Source organism: Lontra canadensis, unplaced genomic scaffold (assembly GCF_010015895.1).
Source record: "Lontra canadensis isolate GAN:19392208 unplaced genomic scaffold, GSC_riverotter_1.0 scaffold87, whole genome shotgun sequence".
In the NCBI taxonomy this organism is placed as follows: domain Eukaryota; kingdom Metazoa; phylum Chordata; class Mammalia; order Carnivora; family Mustelidae; genus Lontra; species Lontra canadensis.
Genome location: NW_022631081.1, coordinates 61456 through 85054, shown reverse-complemented (window position 1 = coordinate 85054; position 23599 = coordinate 61456). Strand labels below are relative to the sequence as shown.

General features: G+C 40.8%; 1 protein-coding gene across 1 annotated transcript; it reads left to right on the top strand.

The window, feature by feature from the left end:
* Positions 1 to 3115: 3115 nt before the first annotated feature.
* Positions 3116 to 21314, top strand: PIWIL3 (piwi like RNA-mediated gene silencing 3). The gene is made up of 20 exons (XM_032883238.1): positions 3116 to 3128; positions 3394 to 3522; positions 4123 to 4337; positions 5167 to 5285; positions 5929 to 6009; positions 6356 to 6556; positions 8432 to 8543; positions 10260 to 10386; positions 10596 to 10713; positions 11101 to 11215; positions 11797 to 11984; positions 12782 to 12854; positions 14984 to 15184; positions 15329 to 15432; positions 17272 to 17342; positions 17724 to 17880; positions 18561 to 18686; positions 19613 to 19760; positions 19911 to 20069; positions 20835 to 21314. Exons 1-19 carry the CDS (start codon positions 3116 to 3118, stop codon positions 20025 to 20027), a joined length of 2415 nt encoding a protein of 804 aa, XP_032739129.1. The 3' UTR covers positions 20028 to 20069; positions 20835 to 21314.
* The last annotated feature ends 2285 nt before the right edge of the window (positions 21315 to 23599 follow it).

The window sequence follows — 23599 nt, the reverse complement described above, 5'->3', positions numbered from 1 at the left end:
GAAGAGCACCTCAGGCTCCAGGTAAAAAAGAGAGGGATACGGTGGGGGACAGAGGATGTCTAATCCATGAGGGTGCACCGCAGTGACAACATTCCAGGTAGAGAACTGCAGGATCCCCATAGGGTTTGTCAGGATGGGACTGGAATACAGTCCACAAGTATTTTTCCTTTCTGCAATGAATTAATCGGTCAGCATTTTAGTGCCCCTGTATTTAAGGTTTTTGGAAAAGAAATGGAGATTGATGACCATCAGTCTAGCCAATGGTTTGATATAATTGTTTTTCAGATTTAGACCATGCGTTTGTATATAATGACTCCAGGTTAACTAAGAATTCTGGGAACATGATTGCATTTGTAAATCACTGCCCTGGGAGGTTGAGTCGCTCCTTGAGCACCTCAACATTCCCCTGCCTTGTATTATCCTCCTAGGTGGAAGGCTATCGTGATACAGGTGAGCACAAAGTCTCCTGTATTAGCCAAGGATTTGGCTAATACAATAAGACCTCAGATATGATGCTCTGATTTGCTCTTATTTATATAAGTGTGTGTGTGTGTGTGTGTGTGTGTGTGTGTGTTTAAGAGCATAAATGTGAGTTGTGAGTGGAAGGGGGAAAAGGAGAGAGCATCTTAAGCTGGCTCAATCTCACAACCAGGAGATCCTGACCTGAGCCAAATCAAGAGTTGAACACTCAATGGACTGAGCCATCCAGGCACCCCATTAAGTTTGAAATTGTCATTAATTACGGTGAGAATAGATAACATGTATCTATCCTTTAACGCAGTTCTAAGTGTATGATAGATACAGTACTGTTAACTGTAGGCACAATGTTGAATAGTAGATCTCTAGAACGTATCTGGCATAAGGGAGACTTTATACCTGTTGACTAACAACTCCCCATTACTCCTCCACTCCACCCCTGAACGCCAACCACCATCCTACTTTCTGCTTCTAGGAGTTTGATTACTGTAGATATCTCCTATCAGTGGAATTTTGCAGTTATGCAGTATTTGTCCTTCTAGAACTGGCTTATTTCACTTAGCATGATGTCCTCAAGGTCATGGTTCTTGCACATTGTAGGATTTTCCTCTTTTTTAATTTTTAAGGCTGAATAATATTCTACTGTATGGATATACCACATTAGCTTTACCCATTCGTTCCTTGGAGGGCTTTTAGGTTGTTTACAGGGCTTGGCTATTTTTAATACTGCTGCAGTGAACACAGGAGTGTTAATATCTCTTTGAGATTATGATTTCAGTACTTCTGTAAGAATCCCCCAGAAGTGGGATTGCTGGATTATACGGTGGTTCTACTTTTAAGTGTTTTGAGGAACTCTATACTGTTTTCCATAGCAGCTATACCATTTTTTGTTTTCTCAAAGTGTTTAAATTTCTCCACATCTTCATCAGCACTTGCTGTTTTATTGGATTTTTTCATATATATTTTGTATACATATCCACACGCACGTGTTTTCACACGCACGTGTTTTCACACGCACGTGTTTTCACACGCACGTGTTTTCACACGCACGTGTTTTCACACGCACGTGTTTTCACATGCACGTGTTTCCATATATATAAGTATATATGTGTGTGTATACATATATATACATATATATAAAATAACCATACTTACAGATGGGAAGTGATAGCTCATTGTGGTTTTGTTTTGTTTTTTAAAGATTTTTTGTTTGTTTATTTATTTGACAGAGATCACAAGTAGGCAGAGAGGCAGACAGAGAGAGAGGGGGAAGCAGGCTCCCTGTTGAGCAGAGAGCCCGATGTGGGGCTTGATTCCATGACCCTGGGATCATGACCTGAGCCGAAGGCAGAGGCTTAACCCACTGAGCCACCCAGGCACCCCTCATTGTGGTTTTGATTTGCAATTTCCTGATGATTTATTGATGACTTTGAACATCTTTTCATATACCTGTTGTCTATTTATGTTTTCTTTAGAGAAATGTCCACTCAGGTCCTTTCTCAATTTAAAATAATTGGGTTATTACGTTTTTTTCACTCTTGAGTTTCAGGAGTTCCTTATATTTTGGAAATTAACACCTTATGAGGTACATGGTTTGCAAATGTCTTTTCCCATTCCTTAAGTGCCTTTCATTCTGTTGACTGATTCATTTGTTGTACAGAAGCTTTTTCTGTTTGAATTCCCACTTGTCCATTTTTGCTTCTGCTGTCTCTGCTTTTGGAGTCTTATGTTGTAGATATTTTTATAATAAATGATACAAACTCCAGACTCCATGAAATGAAGTTGTAAATGTGAATGCAAAATAGTAAAATACCTGTTTTTATCATCTATATCCTGTCTGAAGAGTTATGACTAATGCTTCACGTAAAGTACATTATATGTAGCAAGTACTAATGAACGATGCTAAATGTTTTCTTTCACTGAAATTTGAATGTGGTAAGTTTGATTGCTGGAGGTGTCTGGAATTAGCTGAGTTTGATCAAAAGCATTTTAAAAATTTATATGTAAAATGAAATTTAATAGCTTTTCTATTATAGAAATTCAGACTCTGGTATAAGAGCTTCATAAATGAGGAATAATAGCTTCCAGAAGGAACATTCTGAAAAGAATCGGGTTTTGTAGCCCAGAATGGGGACTATATTAGCCATTCAGAGGTATATGGATAATATAGGTTTCTTTCACAATATTTGAAAGACTGCTTTGCACTGTCCTCCAAATATTAACCTTGTAAAATATTTAAACCTGTATTCATATTACTATGGGATAAAAAAAATAGAGCTTTTCCCAGTTGTTCTGTAGGAAAAGCATTTCATATATATATATATGTATATTTTTAAGATTTTATTTATTTGACAGAGAGAGAGGGACACACAATGAGAGAGGGAACACAAGCAGGGGGAGTGAGAGAGGGAGAAGCGGGCTTCCTGCTTAGCAGGGCGCCCAGTGCAGGGCTTGATCCCAGGACCCTGCCGAACGCAGATGATTAATGACTAAGCCACCAACGTGCCCCAGATTTTTTTTTTTTTTTAAGAGCCTGTTCAGTCAGCATTTTCTGATGTCTATGGGAGGGCTGTGTGGTGACAGGTGATTGGCATATAAAGTCAGTAGAGAAGAGACAAAGTTTCTGGACAAGTGCCGGATGAAGGCAAAAGGTACAGCACTGATGTATGTGAGAGGCTGGGCCAGCCACTGATGTGGAGTGGGGTCTTGCTGGGAGAGGCTTCTGGGACACAGTCTCCCTTTCTGGTGACCCATGACTGAAATTCATGTTTGGATCCTTTGACAATCCTCTTTCCTACCTCCAGTGACCTTGACTTAGTTTGACTTCACAGCTGGGGTTTAACAATGTCCTGTTTGACTTTCCCCCCTTTTTTTAATCCTCTAAAATTCATGGCTTTCACATTTGTTTCCATGTAGAGGAAACTCAGCTGGTGGCTACAGTCCAGGCAGTGTCATTGAAGGAGAGAAACCATTTTGGGGGCATCTTTCGAGACCATGTGGTGGATACCCGACAGTACTTGGACCACGTGAGAGAGTCCACGGCAGGTGTGGCGGTCATTAACAACCCAGCATTAGGGAACTGTCCCTGTTAGATGTGTGCTGGGGTGCTTGTGTGTGTCTCAGGGTGCGTATAAAGTTTCAGCCCATCGCTGTGAGAGCAGGTACCCTCCTCCCTGTTCTCGTTGTCATCCTAGCACCCATTTCTGCAGAAACAAAGACCTGTTTTAGCGTCCCAGATGGACTCTTTGTTTCTCTCTTTTCCTTTTAGAGCCACTAAGTTAGAATGACCCAGCTCTTTGGATCCACTGAGACTTTTTATCTTAATTAAGCATTATTATGATGTTTACATTATTACATTAGGACTCCCCACTCACCCTCCCCACCCCTTTTGGGAAACCTTGTGTTAGAGATTTTTTTTATTGTTATTGTTAAAGATTTTAATCTTCTATGATAACGCTCAACGTACGCTTATGTAGGATGCACCTGCATGGATGGTACGTGTTCTGGAACAGCAGGTGTAGTGTTTGTGTGGTGGTTGACGTCCTTGTTTGGCCTAAATTTGGCTCATGGTATCAGGGTGTCCACATTGTTTTGGGTGCAGTTGGTCAGCTTGTTTCCTGTTTAACACATGGCACCATTTTGCAGGCACACAGGGTAGACCTGTGAAGCTATTTGCAAACCATTTCCGAGTGACATCTCGCCCCCAGCAGATCACCTATAAATACAACATTGACTACATGCCAGACATCGAGGACAGACAAGTTCGTTCAGAACTGCTTCTGCAGCATAAAGCGATAATTGGAAAGTGTTATATATTTGATGGAACTTCTTTGTTATTACCTCACAAACTACGATCACCGGTTAAGTACTGTTATTGGACATTTTCACTTTTTTTAAAGATTTTATTTGGTGGGGTGGGGAGAGAGAGAGAGAGTGAATGCAGAGGCAGAGGGAGAAAGAGAGGGAGAAGCAGACTCCCCAATGAGCAGAGAGTCCAACACGGGGCTCAATCCCAGCCCCATGAGATCATGACCCGAGCCAAAGGTGGACACTTAACCAACTGAGCCACTCAGGGACCCCAGATACTTTCTGGACATTTGTTCTTTCTCCCACATTTTTACTGTATTAGAGCAAATATACTATTTCTGTACAATGGTTTGAGGAGAACTCCTGAAGGTCTCTTGTGCATAGGGCTTGTAAGAAAACCCACATGCCATGTGTGTTTATCACGATGTTCCCTTGTGCCTCATTTCAGCACTTACAATGAATCTGAGAGCAATATATACATATAATTTTTTAACCTTTTCAGTGGCAAATATGCCTCAAATGCTGATGAATTATTGAATAATTTAGTCTTTATCTCTTGCTCTCTCTAAAACTTCAGCAAAAAAAGTTTTAGAACCTAATATTTTTTTCAATAAACTTCCATATTTACCAAGTGACTAATACACAGGAACTTGTTTTTTTGTTTGTTTGTCTGTCTTTTTAAGGAGCTATAAATGTTTAATTCTGACTCCTCACTTTGGTCTCATAGATCCTATCTTCCTGCACGTGTCTCTGGGGGCAAGATGGCTCCCACCATGTTCATGTGTTGGATACCCAAGTGACACGTTGATTTGTGGTCCAATAATGAGCTTTCTATCCTTGGGAAGACTGCTGGACTTTTTTGTTTGTTTTTCCTTCTCTCAGAAAATGGAATTGGTCAGCCTGCTGAAAAAACAGGTTGTGAAGGTGACCCTTGAATTCACCAGCGAACTCATGCCCTCCTCACCAGACTGTTTACGTTATTACAACATTCTCTTTAGAAGGTTTGTTTGTAGGATTTGGTTTCCTTGAGATCTGGTTGTGTGTTAGTGTGTCAGTGGCATGGAACATAGATGTTTGCTCCTAGAGTTTTGTGCTCTCGACACCTCCTTGTTCTGGGAAAACAAAGGATCTTGGAGATGAAATGGCACCTGAACCTCACCTAGACATGTTTAAGTTCTGTAGCTTATCCTCCATATTGTTCTCCCTGCCTACTGCCACATCCCATGGCTGGCTCCTGTCTAGAAGGAGGAATGGACATCAACTAGGCACATCTACGTGTGTTTCTCCCTGGAGCAAATGCACTTGTTTTCTACCTTCATAGTGATGGACAAAAGTTCAAAATAAAAATCAGAGGCCCTTAGTCTGCAAAAGCTGTTTTGGCTCATTTCTAGGAACGGAGGACATTCTAATGGCCTTTTCATGACAGTCAGTTGTATATTATGGAAAGCAGGAAAAAAAGAGGTTAAATGAGCCTGAATATATCTACCTCACCATGTAATTTACTTGTACCAGGCACTTCCGTTAATTATTGGTAGACCAAGTCACTGGCAGATTTTTACCCCCCTACAGTATCTTCTTGTGTGTTGCTAAATGCTTACTAATATTTGTGGCACTTTTAACAAAATCTGTTCTTCCAATTTCTAGAATTTTGAAGATGATGGAGTTGGAGCAAGTTGGTCGCAACTATTACAACAAACGTGAGGCCATGGAGTTCCGTGATCACAAGTTGGTATCAAGTAGAAAGTTTCACATAATGTTTATAATTTATATAAACCTATATCCTATAGATTCTCAAATGTGTGTGTGTATGTGTGTGTGTGTGCACGTGTGTGTATGTGAGAGAGAGAGAGGGAGGAAGGGAGAAAGAGCACCTGTGGGTGGTGATAAAAATGGTTTAACAAAGATAATATAACTGGCTCATCAGGTAAATACCTATTGGAAAGATCCTTTGAAAGACCATTTCTTACTTGACTCCTAAGCACCAATTTTAGACCCTGACTGCCAGCCCTGTGACACTTCTATGTTTGGAGCTAGGAGTTTGATATTCACATCTAATGTGTTCCATTTGCAGGCTGGTCATCTGGCCTGGATATGTTACTTCTATTCTTGAGTATGAAACCAGCATTACCCTCTGTGCTGACGTGAACCATAAACTGTTCCGAATGCAAACAGCCTATGATTTAATATCGGATATTCGTGATGGCTTCCCCACAAAGCAAGAGCTTCAGGAGCAAGTTTCTAAACAACTAGTCGGATCAGTTGTTTCTACAATGTAAGTCTGCATCCCATCACTTTCATAACTTCTCTTTGCCCCATAAGAGGTGTTCCTATAGATTTCAGATCAATCAGGGTTACATTTCAGAAGCAGACCTGGCATAGCAATGGCCAGAACCACTCCATGCTTTTTCTCATCTGGCTCTATAGCACGAGAGAAGAATATGTGTTGGGTATAGACTTTGCTGTTCTTGAATTCCTAATGCCAATCCAGTCCTCTGCTCTGAACCCTCTCTTGTGATAACAGAATATGTTCCTTCTTCTTTTCTTCTTTTATTTTGCTTTGTGTTTATTAAAAATCAGGGCTTAATTAAAATCCATGAGCAAGTTTCTCCTTGGAGGAAGTTTTTTTTTTTTTAAATTTTTATTCTCCCTTTAGACCAGATACTTTAAATTGAGAAAAGTGTGGATTTAACATTGCTTAGGCAATATTGTAAGAGTAAAGTCAAGGACTCCTGCTTCCCAATTTCAAAACTTACTATAAAGCTCTAGTAATAAAAAAAAAAAAAGGGGGGGGCATGAGGACAGATGTAAAAATTGATGGAATAGAATTGAGAGTCCCAGGGTTAACCCTTACATTGATAGTTCATTTTCAACAAGAGTGTCAAGACCGTTTAATTAAGGAAGGAATACTCTTTTTAGCAAATATTGCTGGGACCACTGGATATCCACCTGGCCTTTCCTGACACAATATACAACATTAACTCCAATTTAACTCCAAAATTAACTCAAAATTGACTTAAATGTAGGAGTTAAAAGTATGAAATTCTTATAAAAAAACTATAGTAGGAGTATATCTTCTTGACTTTGGGTGGGGCAAAATCTTCTAGGATGCCAAGAGAGAATGGATGATAGAAGAAAACTACAAATTGGACTTCATCAAATTAAAAATGTCCATTCTTTGAAGTCAGAAGTGAAAAACAATGGACAGAATGAGAGAAAACAATTGCAAATCACCTATCTCATAAATAACTTGCATCTATATATATAGAGAACACGTACAAGTCAATTTAAAAGACAACCCAACTTTTAAAAAATGGGCAAAGGATCTGAATAGACATTTCTCTGAAGTCAATATACAATGACCAATAATCACAGGAAACAATACTAACATTATTAGCTAATTATGCACTTATTAGGGAGGTGCAAAGTCAAACCACACTGAAATGCAACTTCATACCCACTAGGATGGCTAAATGTGAGATCGTATGGCCTCTTTGGAAAGCAGTATGGCACTTTCTCAACAAGCTAAATATAGTGTGACCATATAGCAATTCTATTCCTGGTTGTATACCCAAGAAAAAGGAAAGCCTATGTCTACCAAAATTGGTACATGAATGGCCAGAGCATCCTCATTCATAATAGTTCAAAAGTGTAAACAACTTGAATGTTTGTTAAGTGATAAATGGATACATAAATGCAGTATATTTATGAAATGATATATTATTTGGCAATAAAAGTGAACTGCCAGAACACACTATGGCAGGGATAGACCTTGAAAGACATTATGCTAAGTGGAGGAAGGCAGTAAGGAAGGGTCACATGTTGTATGATACAATTCATGTGAAATTGGACGGGTAGGCAAACGTATAGGGACAGACCCTAAACTAGTGGTTGCCTAAGGACTGGGGGAGTTTAGTGGAAATGAGGAGTGACAGTCGTGGTTGTGGTAGTTCTTTGGGTTGTGTTCAAAGGTGTACAACTTGGTGAACATAGTAAGAATAACAAATGTTATAATATATATATATATATATAAAAAATAAGGGGGATATATCTTGTAATTACTCGTAAGATTTAAAGCCTCTTATTTCTTGCATGATCCCATGCAATGAATGCGTTAGGAATAAAACCATATGTTGTGACTATTCCACAGGTATAACAACAAAACCTATAGGGTGGACGCTATTAATTGGGAGGAAACTCCCAGAACTACATTTAAAACCTCAGATGGTGCTGAAATCACCTTTGTAGAATACTATAAAATGGTAGGAAGTCTTTCTTTCAGTGTATCTTTTTTTCTTATTCAAATATATCTCCCAATAATACATGTAAACTTATAGTCACGTGTTACATCATAATAGGTCATAATCTTATGTATAATAAATACATATTACAGAATTTCTCCTTGGGCTTATTACAATTTGACTTATACCTATTTTCCATGTGTTAGAGTGCCTTGTATATAGGGTAATGTATAACTAGAATGGCTCCAATACAGTAAGTTTTAGAAGTGGCTATGGTAGTTCACTCATGCTGGCATCACAGAGCAGTAGGTTTGGGACATTTTGAAAGAGCATTTCTATGAAAGCAAACTACCTTCTTGGCATGTGTTGATAGGAGGAGCCTTAGATGTAAAAGAAACATAAGACCATGGTTTCAGCAGGTTTGCTTTAGCAAAACAGATGGGCTGAAGTAATTAAAATGTTGGGTAGCCTTGGGGTGCCCTGGTGAGAACTCAGTCTACTAACAGATGGCAGTGTAGTTGTCGTGTTATCATGAGATCTAGAAAAATCCCAGAATCCATAGTGGAGCCCTTAGAAGGAAAGTACATTCCTGGCTTTCAAAAAAGTTTTCATAATAATGCAAAGTGGGACCGCAGAATTCCTTTGAAGATGCAGAAGTTAATGTTGCAGGAGATCCTTCTAGAATGTCACAGGACAGCTATGAGAAATAAGTAGTGTGTTTCCTGAAGTTCTCAACAGGAAGAATAGCTTGTACAAAGACTCAGCTAGACTGGGTGGTAAGAGTGGTGGTTGAGGCCCTAAAATGACCCTATGATCCTGCACATTTGTACATACATCTCCCTGTACAAGCTCCTGCCTTACTTAAGACTCTAGCACCAAGAGACATGGGGTGAATCTCCGCTTCCTTTCAAATAACTACTTTAAGGAAAAAAATATACATGGTCTGCAACAAGATCATGAGAATTAAAAGTAATATTTCAGCTCAAGAGGAAAAGAGCCATGAACACTGGATTTGAAGTCTTGTCTCAGGTAGGAACTCCTTTGATGTTCTCAAGATGCTTAATAGGCAGATCACACAGAATTCATGTGGCTCACTGATTAGAGGAGGACCTCAGTGCTCAGCATGAATGGATCTATGACAAATCATCACTTTGTGTTGGAGAGTAAGGGCACTTTTTTGTACAGGAATTGGAGCCTAGGAATAAGACCTTCTGGATAGGATGTCTTGGCCATTGCCTTTTCCTGATGGAAGAGTTTAGGGGAAATGATGTTGGAGGCATGTTTGGCATAGCTGTAGTAGTAGTCACTCTAAAAAGTGACCAGGTTTGTCGTCCCCCATCCGTTTGGCAATCCTCTTGAAATTTCTCAATTATGTGTTAAGAATTTTTAAGACAGTCATGTAGTGAGAGATATATATCCCAAGAGTTAGTCCCACATCTACCTATATGAAGTCAAAGAAGGCTATTACAATGACCCCAATATAATGTTTGTGGTCCCGCTTCTCCTCAGCCTTGTGTGCTTATTGGGGAAAAAAAAAGAAAGAGGCCATCCCTGGGACATCTCAAGGGAACATGAAAAATATCTTTGATATGTCCTTAAACCTGGGGAAACTGGGTCCCCAGGACACCCCTGGGCCTCTGTTGGTGATCCAAAAATGAGCTGTTGTACCTATTTATGTGATTTACTGGGGTTTAGATGGTAGTCATGCCAGTGTTCTTTCTTACCCCTTCTGAGCAGCGGTATAATCAAGTGGTCACGGAACTGAATCAGCCGCTCTTGATCAGCAAAGGCAAATGGAAGAAGAGCAAACAGGACATGCCCCGTGAGCCTATACTGCTGGTTCCCCAGCTATGCAACCTGACAGGTACTGTGCATTTACCTGGTCTTCCTGGAAGACCACCCCTTTCAAGCCCCAGATGCTATGATCTAGAGGTACATGCTTTCCATAGTCCTCCAGGTGACCCAGAGCTGTTTTCTCCATTGGCTCTTCCTCCTCCAGATAAAGCCACTGAGGCTTCTCCCATATAGATCTATTTTTACTTGTTGAGCAATATTTTTTACTCTTTTTTAAAGGTCTAACAGATGAGCTGTGTAAAAATTATAGAGTGATGAGAGACTTGGTTCTCCATATGAGGTTGGATCCAGAAAAAAGGCAGCACGAGTTACGAAAATTGATGAATACTATACAGACGTAAGTGCTGATTTTGTGTGTGTGTGTGTGTGTGTGTGTGTGTGTGTCCTGAAGTCAGGACATGTGCAGAACTCTTGGCATCTCAGATTCTCCAACTAAAAAAACAGGTCAAAAAGAAAGTGAGCTCTTGGGGGAACAACTCTATTTGTTCTGTCAGTGCAAAGTTAGGGGAGGTCTGGAGGGGGAAAATTAACTAGAAAGATCCTGAGCGCAAATGTGAGAGCAAAATGTGATTTCAGAGTACTAGGGACCTTGTTTGCAACGTGTCAGTACAGAGGACAAACAACAGGGCATCTTTAGGTTAGAGGAGAATTTTGCAAATGGATCATTGCTTTTGCTTATTTCCTTGAAGGAGGTTTGATCCTGTGGAAACATTTTAACTTTCAGAAATAAGGAGATCCAACGGGAACTTCAACTCTGGGATTTGAAATTTGATGCCAGCTTCTTGTCCTTCTCAGGAAGAATCTTGAAAGAAGTAAGAATTTTTCAAGGAAGACGAGTGGTAAGACCATTTCAAGATGGTTGTGTTTTAGTTATTAATTTTGTCATTTGGGGTCAAATGAATAATAATGCAGAGGAACTAGCTCAGGCCAATAACTCTCTGCTCTCTCTTCTTGGGCTACCTGTCTTTTGTCTAGGAGACAGCAAGCAGATGTTCAATTAAAATTCATAGAGCATCCTTGGCATAGAGTAAACTCTGTATTTTATCTCTGTTAGTGTTGTGGTCCTCTCTCATGGCAAAACTATCTTCCAAAGCTTTCCTTAGGAGTTAGTTACCTAGAATCAAGACAATCCAGAATAATCCATATTAGAATTCCAGCATCACTTACTTCTACCTTAAGGCAAAAATAGGTAATTAAGTCATGACTGAAGTTTAAACTAATAACCTTGCAATGGGAAGTAGCACAGGTTTGCAATGGAAAGGCTCTTCAATATCAGCAAAGGCATTATCTATATCTATATATTATATACATTATATATATTATATATGTGTAATATATAGTCTTATAAATTATTAAATCTTTTACATATATATAATATAAATAAAAAATTTTAAATGAAGTCTTATCCTATCTCTTGCAGTTTGACTCCCACCCACAATTTGCAGATTGGACAAAAGAGACAAGAAGTGGACCCTTACTCAATGTCAAGTCACTAGATCATTGGCTAATACTCTATCCTACAGGATACTACAGAACAGCCTCATCCTTTCTGCAGAGTCTACAGAGAGTCACACCCACCATGGGCATAGCTATGAAAGAGGCAAAAATGTAAGTCGACTACCTCCGATTTTAAAAACCAGTCATTAGCTACCTGAAAGTGGAATCAGAAGATACTAAATTCTAGGGGTGCCTGGGTAGCTCAGTGGGTTAAGGCCTCTGCCTTCAGCTCAGGTCATGATCTCAGAGTCCTGGGATCGAGTCCTGCATCAGGCTCTCTGCTCAGCAGGAAACCTGCTTCTTCCTCCTCTCTCTCTCTGCCTGCGTCTCTGCCTACTACAGTATCATTGTCTGTCAAATAAATAAATAAATAAAATCTTAAAAAAAGAAGATACTAAATTCTAGGACTCAGTCACTTTAATCGAAACACTGAAAGGTTATAAGCAAAGAAGTCTAGCCTATTCCAGTAACAGATAGTAAAAATAGGCTTTTGTGATGTATTATTTGTGGCTATCAGGATACATACTAAGGAAGCCAAAAATTGAACTTATTTTTGTCTAAAGAGCAAACTTTTGGGATGCCTGGGTGGCTCAGTGAGTTAAACGTCCAATTCTTGGTTTCTGCTCAGGTTGGGCTCTGTGCCCAGTGGGGAGTCTGCTTAAGATTCTCTTTCTCTCTCTCTGCTCCTCCCCCAATGTGTACATGGGCTGGCTCTCCCTCTCTCTAATGAATAAGTAAGTCTTTACAAAAGCCTTTCAACTGAAGTAACTGTCTTAACGTGGTATTTTGTTTTGTTTTATATTGTGCTTCATTGGCAGCATAAAATGCTTGTTACATGTTTATTGTTCATTGCCTTTTGAGTATAGAGGTCCTATACTTATTTTCTTTCTTTTTCTTCTTTTTTCTAGGCTTGAAGTAAGTCATTCAGTCCAATCCTATACAACCACCTTAGAAAACCACGTGTCCTCCAAAACACAGATGGTAAGTGTCTATGTGACAGTGGCTTCATGTCTTGATATGTAGTGTTACAAATCACATCTGTTCAGTTTCGAGTAGTAGACACTCAAAATCTGTCTCAAGAACCCTGTCCTTGGCAGGGTCTTGTCTCCAATTCCTGTCCTGTTCTCTCTTGGAGGCTGTCAGTCTGTTCATGGTCTCCAACCTTTCAGACATCCCCCTCTGGGGGTTAGGCAGGTGCTCTGGGTCCCTACTTCTCTCCTGTCTTAACCCTGTAAACCCTTCATGACCTTGGTAGACTGGCTGAGCCCCAGAGAGGCACAGTCCTGTATTTTCATCAGCTTAAATAGCTCTTCTTAGGAGGAGACCAGCCCATGCTATTCCAGAAGCTGAATCTGTAGGGGACGACATTAGCTGACTGCTCGCAGAAAACTCAGACATCCTTATGTAAAAAAATAGAATCTAGAAGATGTTGCATCTGTCTCTAAAAGGTTGACTTACTGACCTACTAAAATATACATAAATATATAAAAGGAGGGAGGGATGGGTGTGTGTGTGTGTGTGTGTGTGTGTGTGTGCGTGCTGTGTGTTGGTTTGTGTGTAATCTGTACCCAAAAGGTGAGGTGCTTTAAAAAAAAAAAAAAAGCATATCTCTAAGTTAATTTAGGCTTCATCTTTAAAGGATCTCAACGGGCATGGAGAAATCCTAAACCAATAATGAAGGACTGATACCTACCCATCAAATCAAACACACACACATTGACCACAGTCCATTACAATTAGAAATCATTAAACCACATACATTCAGAAACCAAAGAATTACTTGTAAGTAGCAACTGTATTAGAACCATATCAATAGAAAATTTATTTTTTAAAAGATTTTATTTATTTGACAGAGATCAATAGAAAATTTAGAAACTATTTTAGACCTTATAAGTAGTCTGCATCGAAATCTGTTTAAAACAGCAAGCTAAAAAATAATGACAGGGGCCCTCTGGCCCTTGATCAGTGCATTAGGAAGGAAGTCTGAATGTTAATGCACTAAGTGCAGAGTGAGACAAAATAAAGTAGAACAAAAGAACAAAAACAGAAACTAAACAGAGAACAACACACATAAAGCCAAAAATATTAAAACTTGATGTTGTCAAGAGTGAAGAAGAGAGTCTAACAGAGGCTTGACAGCATTAAGGACAAGGAGAGTTCATGATTAACAGACAAAATGGAGGTTAAAGAAATGTTAGGACAACACCAGGGGTGCCAGCAAGTCTGAAAACTGGCAATCTAGTCTTTAGAAAAAGAAGAAATGAACTGGTTAGTGTGATGAATTTTAGGAAACATAATTGCAGATAAAATGTAAGCAAAATGTGTATAATGCATTTGATAGAATTCCACATTTCTTGTGAAAAGACAAAGTCACTTCATCTGGAATGAGAAAAGAATGTCCCTAATCTGATTGAGGATATCTACCCCCAGAAAGTCTTCCTAGAAACATCATTGTTAAAAATAATACTTTTTATAACATAATACATTATATATAAATGTTATACATATGATAATGCATACATGTTAAAAATGCTACACGGAGGATTTTCCCATCATAGTATGAACCCAGCCAGGTGGTAACTGCTCTTCCTCATGGCTCTGTGTCCTGCTAGAGGTCCCAGCGAGTGTTGGAAACTTTGTCTGCTGCCTGTACAGCAGCCAGTTCCCCTGACTCCTGGGCTTGTTTCGTTAGGGGTAAAATGGGGATAGTATTGATCTCAGTAGGTTATTGAAGAATGAGCAAATGCCCCTCGCATAGTGTCCATCCTGGACGCTAGGACGGTTCTGACAACGGTAGATGTCAGTCTGTACTTTTTAACCGTCCCGTGTTAAGTTCATGATAAACTCCCAGAAACCAAATAACCAGGACGTAAGGACTTTGCAAGTTCAAGTGAGGATACTGTCTGTGCCTGGCTCCCAGACTTTCTTCTTCTACATGGTCCCCTTCACAACTGTTTCATGGACTGGGATTCCAGACCTCTTACCCTCATGGACCAGCTATTGATTGAATGGATAGATTCTACTTACTCAGTGCTCCACCTACACAGGCATCCTGTTCTCCTATCATTGTGGTTGTGTACTGGACAGTCTCATTTTTGCTTTCTTCCAAGGTTGTTTGCGTGTTGTCCAGTGAAAAGAAAGAGCTGTATGATAGCATAAAACAATACCTGTGTGTCAGTTGCCCAATCCCAAGCCAGTGTGTCCTCGCACGGACCTTAGACAAACCCCAGACGCTGCTGACCATTGCGACAAAGATTGCCCAGCAGATGAACTGCAAGATGGGAGGAGCCCTCTGGAAGGTGGAGACAGGAGTACGTTGGATTTTGTTGCCTTCTCTTTATTTCAGTTGTGTTCAGTGGAATTGGTTAAGACTCTACCTATCTTGCAAATGTAATTGCTTAATTTTGTTCCTATTGTGTTCTAACTCCATGTGCTACCTATTTAAAAAATTTCAGTTGCAGAATGCGATGTTCATTGGTATCGACTGTTTCCACGATACTGTAAATCGGCAGAAGTCGATTGCAGGCTTTGTGTCCAGCATCAATCAGGAATTGACACAGTGAGTGGACTTCAGCAGACATTGTGTATATGACAGCTAGCTGTAGACCAAAGGGGACATGTGGACCCAACTCATGTTTTTTGACAAGGTCCATGGACAAGGTGTTCTCCTCCTCTTCTGGCAAAGTTATGCTCCCAAAACATTTGATGTGGAGGGCTTTATTTCGTTTTTCCATTGCTGCTTACCAAATGATGAGAAATATGGAGGCTTAAGGGGCCATTCGTGTGTCCCTACGCAGGTCTGTTGGGCAGAAATCTGGCACCATGTGGCTCTTGGGTGGGCCACAGGTTCGGCAAGCCACATTCTCCTCTGGAGGCTTGGGGTCCTCTTCCAAGTGTACATATGTGTGGTAGAATCCACTTTCTTTGGGGGGGGTAGATGGAGGACAGAGGTCCTCAATTCCCAGACCCATCTCAGCTCCTTGAGTTTCATCCACATTCCTTCTCGAAAGCCCTGTTCTCCCCAAGGGCACACTGAGTCTTTATTCTTCTTCAAATCTCTTCCTCTTCTGCCACCAGAGAAAACTCTCTGCTTTTCAAGGGACCCATGAGATTAGATAAGGTCCATCTGGAAAATCTCCTTATAAAGCCAACCATGCCATAAGACATAATTACAGGGCAATGGGATAGTCACAGGTTCTGAGCATTAGGACAGGTAGAATTCTGCCCACCAGAGGCTCTAATGATCACTGAGTCCCTGCATGGGGACCGGGAACACAGAGGGAAGAACTCAGGCCCCCCAAGGGGAAGACAGGTGTAGGAATATGACCAGCAGACTCTAGGTACAGGATCTGGTCTTCATACATCTATGTGACCTGCCAAAGAAGACATACTTCCATATCCCATGTTTCTCCTTTGCTCCAGGGACACTTCTGTTGTCTGTGCTTAGAGTAGAACCTGCCTTCAAATGAGTTTACACACTCTTCAGTTTATAGTTTCTTGAGCATTAGGACCTGTATAACCATCACACATGCTATTCTTACTGATGAGTGTAGCCTACTAAGTATAATTCCAGAATATTCTTTAAGGAGGATCCATCTTTATTTTCACAAATAGCATCATTTTTTTCCCCAGTCCTGTTCTATTTTGGCATAGTAACATTGGTTTGCTTTTTGTTTGGGGGGGTGCGCAGGTAGAAAAGAACATTGCAACAATGGGAAGGAAATTAAGCTTTCATTCAGTTCCTAGGTATTTTGGAGCCCTTGCTATATTCAAATGCTGAGAACAGAGCAGTGAAAATGTTTCACCCAAAAGCATGATCTCTCATGGAGTGTGCATTCTGGAAAAGAAGCAGGGAAACACCTTATGTCAGGTCATCATGATACCTGAAGTAACTAAAATAGAGAGGATAGAGACTTGAGAGAAACATTGCTCGATCTGTGGGGAAGTGGTCAAGTAGCTATTACTGTTCCAAAGCAGATGGCTCCCTCAAAGCAGATTATGGATGAGCCATTGTTTAAGACATGAGGCTCAAAGCAGGGATCTCCAGGAAGGCTGGCTGTTAATTTTGTGGTGTCCCCAGTGGGTGAGACAGCAGTGGGTGAGACAGCAGTAGTCTTGCACAGTGAAAGTGTGCATAATTCAGAGCAATGTTAATGAATACTTCCATTCCAAATTCCTCTTTGTGTGCATTCCCAATTTTAATAGGCACCTTGGTGTATAGGAAGAGATTAGTGCTTCAGTCTCTGCAGGGGAATCAGAGAATCGATCCTTAATGGGATCCTCAGCTACCTATAAGGATTTTTCTTCTTTCCTGGAGGTCCCAGATAACTCAGAATCAAAATGATGACATTTTCAGAGTCTTGTTTCCCAAACCGATGGCTGATATTTCTCCAAACAGGTGGTTCTCTCAGTGCATCTTCCAGGAATCGGGACAGGAGCTTGTGAATGGGCTGAAAGCCTGCTTGGAAGGTCAGTGTCTTCATCAAGGTTGGAGTCTCTGACTTGATACCAGTCGTTGTCCCCCAAGAGACCTTGGCAATGACTAAAGACACTCTTGGCTGTCAAGGTTGGGATGGTGGAAGTATTACTGCATCCAATTGATGGCTAGAGACCAGCATGCTACAGAAGACAGCAACACCCTTACCACCACCACCACGGACAATTATCTGGCTCAAAATTTCAATAGTGGGGCTGGTGAGAAATGCTGGGCTAGCCTGAAGACCTAAACAGCGTGACAGTGTCCTGGAGGCTACAGAGTTGGAAAAATGACCCTAGAACTTGTTACAAATAGCAGCAGTCAGTTGGTTCTGAGTTACAGCTTATTTACCCAAGTTTCTGGTTTTCTTCCAGCCGCCCTGAAGCTCTGGTGTAAACATAACCTGTTTCTGCCACAAGCTATCATTGTGTACCGGGATGGAGTGGGGGATGGTCAGCTTCAAGCATTGCTGGACCATGAAGTACCACAGATTGAGTCTTCCTTAAAATCTGTATATCCTAAAGACTCTGGGTATATAAATTGTAAAGTGAAGATTTTGTAAACTCTACATTTCAGTCTTTGAAACAAATCTGTAGCAATTATGACATGTGAATTAAGAGAGCAAGAGCACGACAGAGAGGGCCTCAGTCATTAGGTGGGGAGAAGATAGACGACCCTTCATTCTTAGACTTTCTGCTCCACACCCAAGTCAGAGGACAGAACAGAACTGGAACATTCCAGATTGCATTCTCCCCATGGAATCCCTAAAAACCTGTCCTTTTTTCCTAATCTCTCTGCAAGCCTTGATGTAACGGGTGCTTGTTAACCTCTGATATTCATTAAAATCCAAGAACACAGCCTGGTGATGGTTTGTGTTTATGTAACTCTTATTCTGAAGTTTTGTAGGTCCCAGGCCTGGGGATCTCTCTCAGCTCTCGCCTCTGGCCTCCTCTGTTTGTTGGTGGAGCCTGGTACCCACCATGGATAGGAATGGTTATGACCTTGTAAGGAAGTTCCTCCCCCTACAATGTGGGTGGCTGAGAAGAGAAACCTCTTTCGCTGCTTAAGCCTGGGCACAGGGGGCTAGGACAGTAAGGTTGGGGTGTGGGGAGAACTGCCTCTTCTGTAGATTCTTAATGGATCCTGTGTTGTGGTTTCAGTACTCTGAATGCCTCTGTATAAGAGAGTACAGGTGGTACTTTCTTTTCAAGGGTCAAACTTACTTTCATCGTGGTGAAGAAACGAATAAACACCAGATTTTTTGTGGAGTCCGAAGGAAGACTTCGAAACCCACTTCCAGGAACAGTTATTGATGTGGAGGTGACCAAGAGGCAATGGTAAGACCCCCCTTTTATTTGTTTAAATAAACGTTCTCTTTTACTCAAACAGAAATAGAGGAGGTGTGTGCGTGTGTGCGTGTGCGTGTGTGTGTGTGTACGTTTCCAGTATTGTGTGTGTGTGTGTGTGTGTTCAAGGTTTGCCTGGTTTGGAGGATAACAGATTGACTTAAAGTTGGTTGAAAATTACATGAATGGATAAACATGGGATTCTAGACATTTGTCTTCCTTTTTCTTCTCCTAGAATTTACAGCATGTACCATAAACATACTGATATTCCTGGGTTGTTGGAAAGAATGGTTGAACTTCTGATTAGGCAGAGATTTGTCAATTGTGCAAATGAGAGAATTATGTACAACACAGGATGGGAAATGAAACAAGACTTTCCTACAAGTCGACAGGGAGAAATGAAAGAAAATGAAGGAAAGACAAACACTGATCAATCTAGTAGGAGGCGGGAAAGGGCTAAAGAAAAAAGCAAGTGGGAAAGTATGATCCGTAAAAAGCATAACATAATGCACTTGAGACTAAGTCCTGTATCTACAAGAAGCTGATGGGCCTTGCCATTTCTATCATTAGGGGGTTTGAATAGATTCCAGTGATTCTTGGGGAGACATCTGAAGGGTCCATCCCTGGAGCTCTGAATTGAGGTTCCCTGTGACCTTATCCAATGTGCCAATGTCAGGTTTCTGCATTGAGGCGTCAGCTCGGATGCTTCTGCAGAAATCCCACGAGCGTTGTCCTGACCTTTATGGACTTGCTTTCCCAAATCCTTGCCCCACAGTTCGGTGGGCTTCTGCATGTAAACAGAACTGTCTGTACAATGGGTTTCTGCCTATTTGTGGCACGTCAGATGCTAGGTTTGCTATGTTCTTTTTCTTCTGAAATTAAGCTGTTGTCTAGACTCGTGTGTTCTGTGATTCCAGGTACGATTTCTTTATCGTGAGTCAGTCTGTGAAAGACGGTACTGTCACTCCCACTCATTATAATGTCATCCACGATACGGTTCGCTTCACCCCAGATAGGATACAGCATCTCACTTACAGACTATGCCACATGTATTACAATTTGGCAGTAAGTATTTTTTTATATACATTTTCCTTTAAATCTCTAAGATTGCTCCATGTTGAATCTACACTTTGTGAACCTTTTGAATTGATACCTGTGAAAGGTTAAATTCAGACAAAGTTCAGAAAAAAATTTTTGTTGTTCTTTCTGCTAAAGGGTGTCATTCGAGTTCCTGCTCCTTGTCACTATGCCCACAAACTGGCTTACCTTGTGGGTCAGAGTATCCACCAAGAACCACACCATTCCCTGGCCAGCCGTCTCTTCTACCTGTGACTTTCAGAAGAAAGCCTGACGACATGTTGAAAACCAGCATTTGTTAGTTTTTTTTTTTTTTTCTTTTGAACCTGTACTTCTGAAATACTCTCCTGGATGTATAGTTTTAATACAAACACATATTTGGTGGGGGGAGAGTGAGCCGGGAGGGGCAGATAGAGTGAGAGGGGAGAGAGAATCCCAAGCAGGCTCTGCTCTCCTCAGAGTCCAATATGGGGCTTGATCTCATGACCCCATGATTACAGCCCCAAGCCTAAATTAAATGTTGGACGCTCACCTGGCTGAGCCACCCAGGTGCCCCAAGATGCATAGTTTTTTAAAAAAATATTTATTGGGGCGCCTGGTTGGCTCAGTGGGTTAAAGCCTCTGCCTTCGGCTTAGATCATGATCCCAGCATCCTGGAATCGAGCCTTGTATCGGGTTCTCTGCTTAGCAGGGAGCCTGCTTCCTCCTCTCTCTCTTTCTCTGCCTGCCGCTCTGCCTACTTGTGATCTCTGTCTGTCAAATAAATAAATCTTTAAATATTTTATTTATTTGACAGAGATCACAAGTAGGCAGAGCGGCAGGCAGAGAGAGAGGAAGGGAAGCAGGATCCCCGCTGAGCAGAGAGCCCGATGTGGGGCTCAATCCCAGGACCCCAAGATCATGACCTGAGCCAAAGGCAGAGGCTTAACTCACTGAGCCACCCAGGCACCCCCAGATGCATAGTTTTAAATTCTAATCATTTGGATGGGACATGGTGGTTCAGAGTGGTGTGCCCTTTTGGTGGTACAACCACTGGCTTAACCTGATCCTTCTATTTTCCAGATAGGGAAACAGACCACGAGGTTTGTGTCTTACAACTTACCTTTGAAATCAGTGACTTTATGATGGACCACGCCTGAACACTTGGCACTTCTGAGCAAGTGACACCACTCGTCATCGAGACTGGGCATTAGTCTCATGAAGTAGACTCTGCTTGGAAAAGGATATCTTTCTGAAACCTTTTATTTTTAAGGGACAGAAAAGCTCTAAAAATGTCAAAATTAAACGGGGATTTAATTGTCTTATTTAAAGTTGTGTAGGAAAGAAATAACCCATGTACATAGTATTGTTCACTCTTCCAATGGGTGGAAATTTGAATGTGACTTTGGTGGAGCTGTAAGAGTTGGAAGCTCTTGGAACATTGAAGTGTTTTTGTCACTTTTACCACAAAGAAGGGAAACCTAGATCTCGATTAGCACTTCCTTTTCATGCATTCTCTTGTGCATGTTCCAAGGGTGATGTTACTGTTAGCTGTACCATAATCAGAAGTCTTGAATAACTGGCTGAAATGAAGCTATTATGTTTTTTCTAAAAACATCTTTAAACTATCTTTAAACTATCTTTAAATAGATTCAGGAAACACGATGTAAAACTTTGTTTTCTTATACTCCTTTTCTTATACTCCTTTCTTATTCTATACAAAATAGAATTTTGATGAGTTGTAGGGAGTAGATTAGCTTCAGGCACACCAAAAAGGTTATGGTTAAAGACAATATAATTGCATTGGTTATAATTAATCAGTTTAGGTTTGCAATTTGAACCAGTCTTATAAGAAATAAAATAAGTCATTTAAAAATATCTTGTACTCCAGTTAACATCTTACCTAGCAGGACTGCCCCTAATGATGAGTAGAATAGAAAGGATGGGTCCATCATTAAAGATAAATTAAGACAACATGTTCTTTTCTGATGCTAGAATTTGACTTCCAATACTACATTTCTAGAGATCTATTAAAAAATGGGAAGGAACAAACTTCCTAATAACAAAGTTATTAAAACTTTAAAACTTTCTGAACATTTCTCACACATGTAATCAAAATCATCTATAATCCTACAGAAAATCTTCTAGATTTATGTGTTTAAAATGATGTGATTCAATAAAGATTCATACTAAAATCATTGAATCAGTTCTTGTTATTTTATAAAACCTATTCAGGTCTTAGGTTTCTTAATCTACAGGCTAGAAAAAAATTGCTGCTTTTCTAAGATACATGGAAATATTTTTGTGACTCGGGAATTATCTGATTTTATTAGTCTACCTGTACTTTATAAATTAGGCAAAGGATGTTGGTTGTCAACATTTCTAGGAGAAAGCCCGACCTTCCCAAAGGCTTGTAAACCACCTTTCTGTCATGTATCACAGTACCAGATTTCACATTACTGGGTAGATGTTGAGGAACTAATTAAAGGTTTTTCAGGAATGGATTTGGCCTAAGTAGCAATGAAATACATAAGAAAAATGAACTTCCTGCCACTGGCAGCTGCGAATGAATATGTGTATCAAACCTCCCACTGGGCACAGCTCAGAGAGCAGGGCTAAAGGTCACAAAAGATCAGAAGGTCCGGCAAGGCTCAGAAGAACATAGCACCAATACCTTGCATAAGGGAACAGAGACTACCCTGTTTGTTGCAAGAGATGCCAGTTGCCGTTGGAAATCATTTTGTCATCCATCACTGTTAACTGTAGATTCTTTGTAAGTGTCCTTCATCGGGCTGATGATCTTCCTTCTTATCTTACTGAGGGTCCTGATCATGAATGGATGTTGAATTTTGCCAAATGCCTTTTCTGTATCTGTTGAAATGATGGTGATTCTTCCTCAGGCTGATGATGTGGGAATTCCTATATTCGTTTCCTATTGCTGCTGTAACTGATGACCGCAAACCTAGAGCCTTCAGACCTCACAAATGTAATATCTTAGTTGTGTAGGTTAGAGGTGTGGCATGGGCTAAAATAAACAGGTCAGCGGTGGGTTCCTTTCTGGAAGCATTGGGAGAGAAGGCAACTCCTTGCCTTTATCCAGCTTCTAGTGGAAGCTGGTCATGTTCCTTGCCCGTGGCCCCCTCCTCTTTCAAAGCCAGCAATGGCTGATTAACTCATTCCCCTATCCTTTCTAAGGCTGGCCCTTCTACCCTGGCTTCTACTTTTAATGATCCTTGTGGATGTTGGAACCACTTGGATAATCAGGATCATCTCCCTATTTTTTTTAGGTGATAGGCAACCTTAGTTCCATCCGCAATTTTCTTTCTTTTCTTTTTTCTTTCCTTTTTTCTTCTCTTTTAATCTTTTTTCTTCTCTTTTCCTCTTTTCTCTTCTAGAAAGGCAGACTGCCACACGAAGTGCCTCATTTGGTTGTGCCTGGAGTCTTGGAAGTTTGAATGCCTTGTGTTCTCCTACGAAGGGACCTTGAGATCTAGTTTGGACATTCTAGCAGGGGAATATAGCTATGTGTATACCCTTGATGGAGGAAAGGTCCTCTTCTATGTGGGAAGGTCATCCTCTGCCACCAAGCACACAACTTCAGGAGGGACCCACATGGAGCAGTAGGGAGGAAGCATCTAGCCAGCCAGATCAGCCAGATCAACCCTGGTGATCAAGGGGAATGATGGATGTCACAGCTAGACTGCTGGCATCCCCACCTGCAACTTTAATTACCCTTCACCATATAAGACCACATCTAGGCAGATTCCAAGGATTCGAACAGGATCATCTTCATGGGGGCAGGGGAGACATTGCTCTGTCTTAGAGACCCTGCCCTGGAGTGTCAGGAG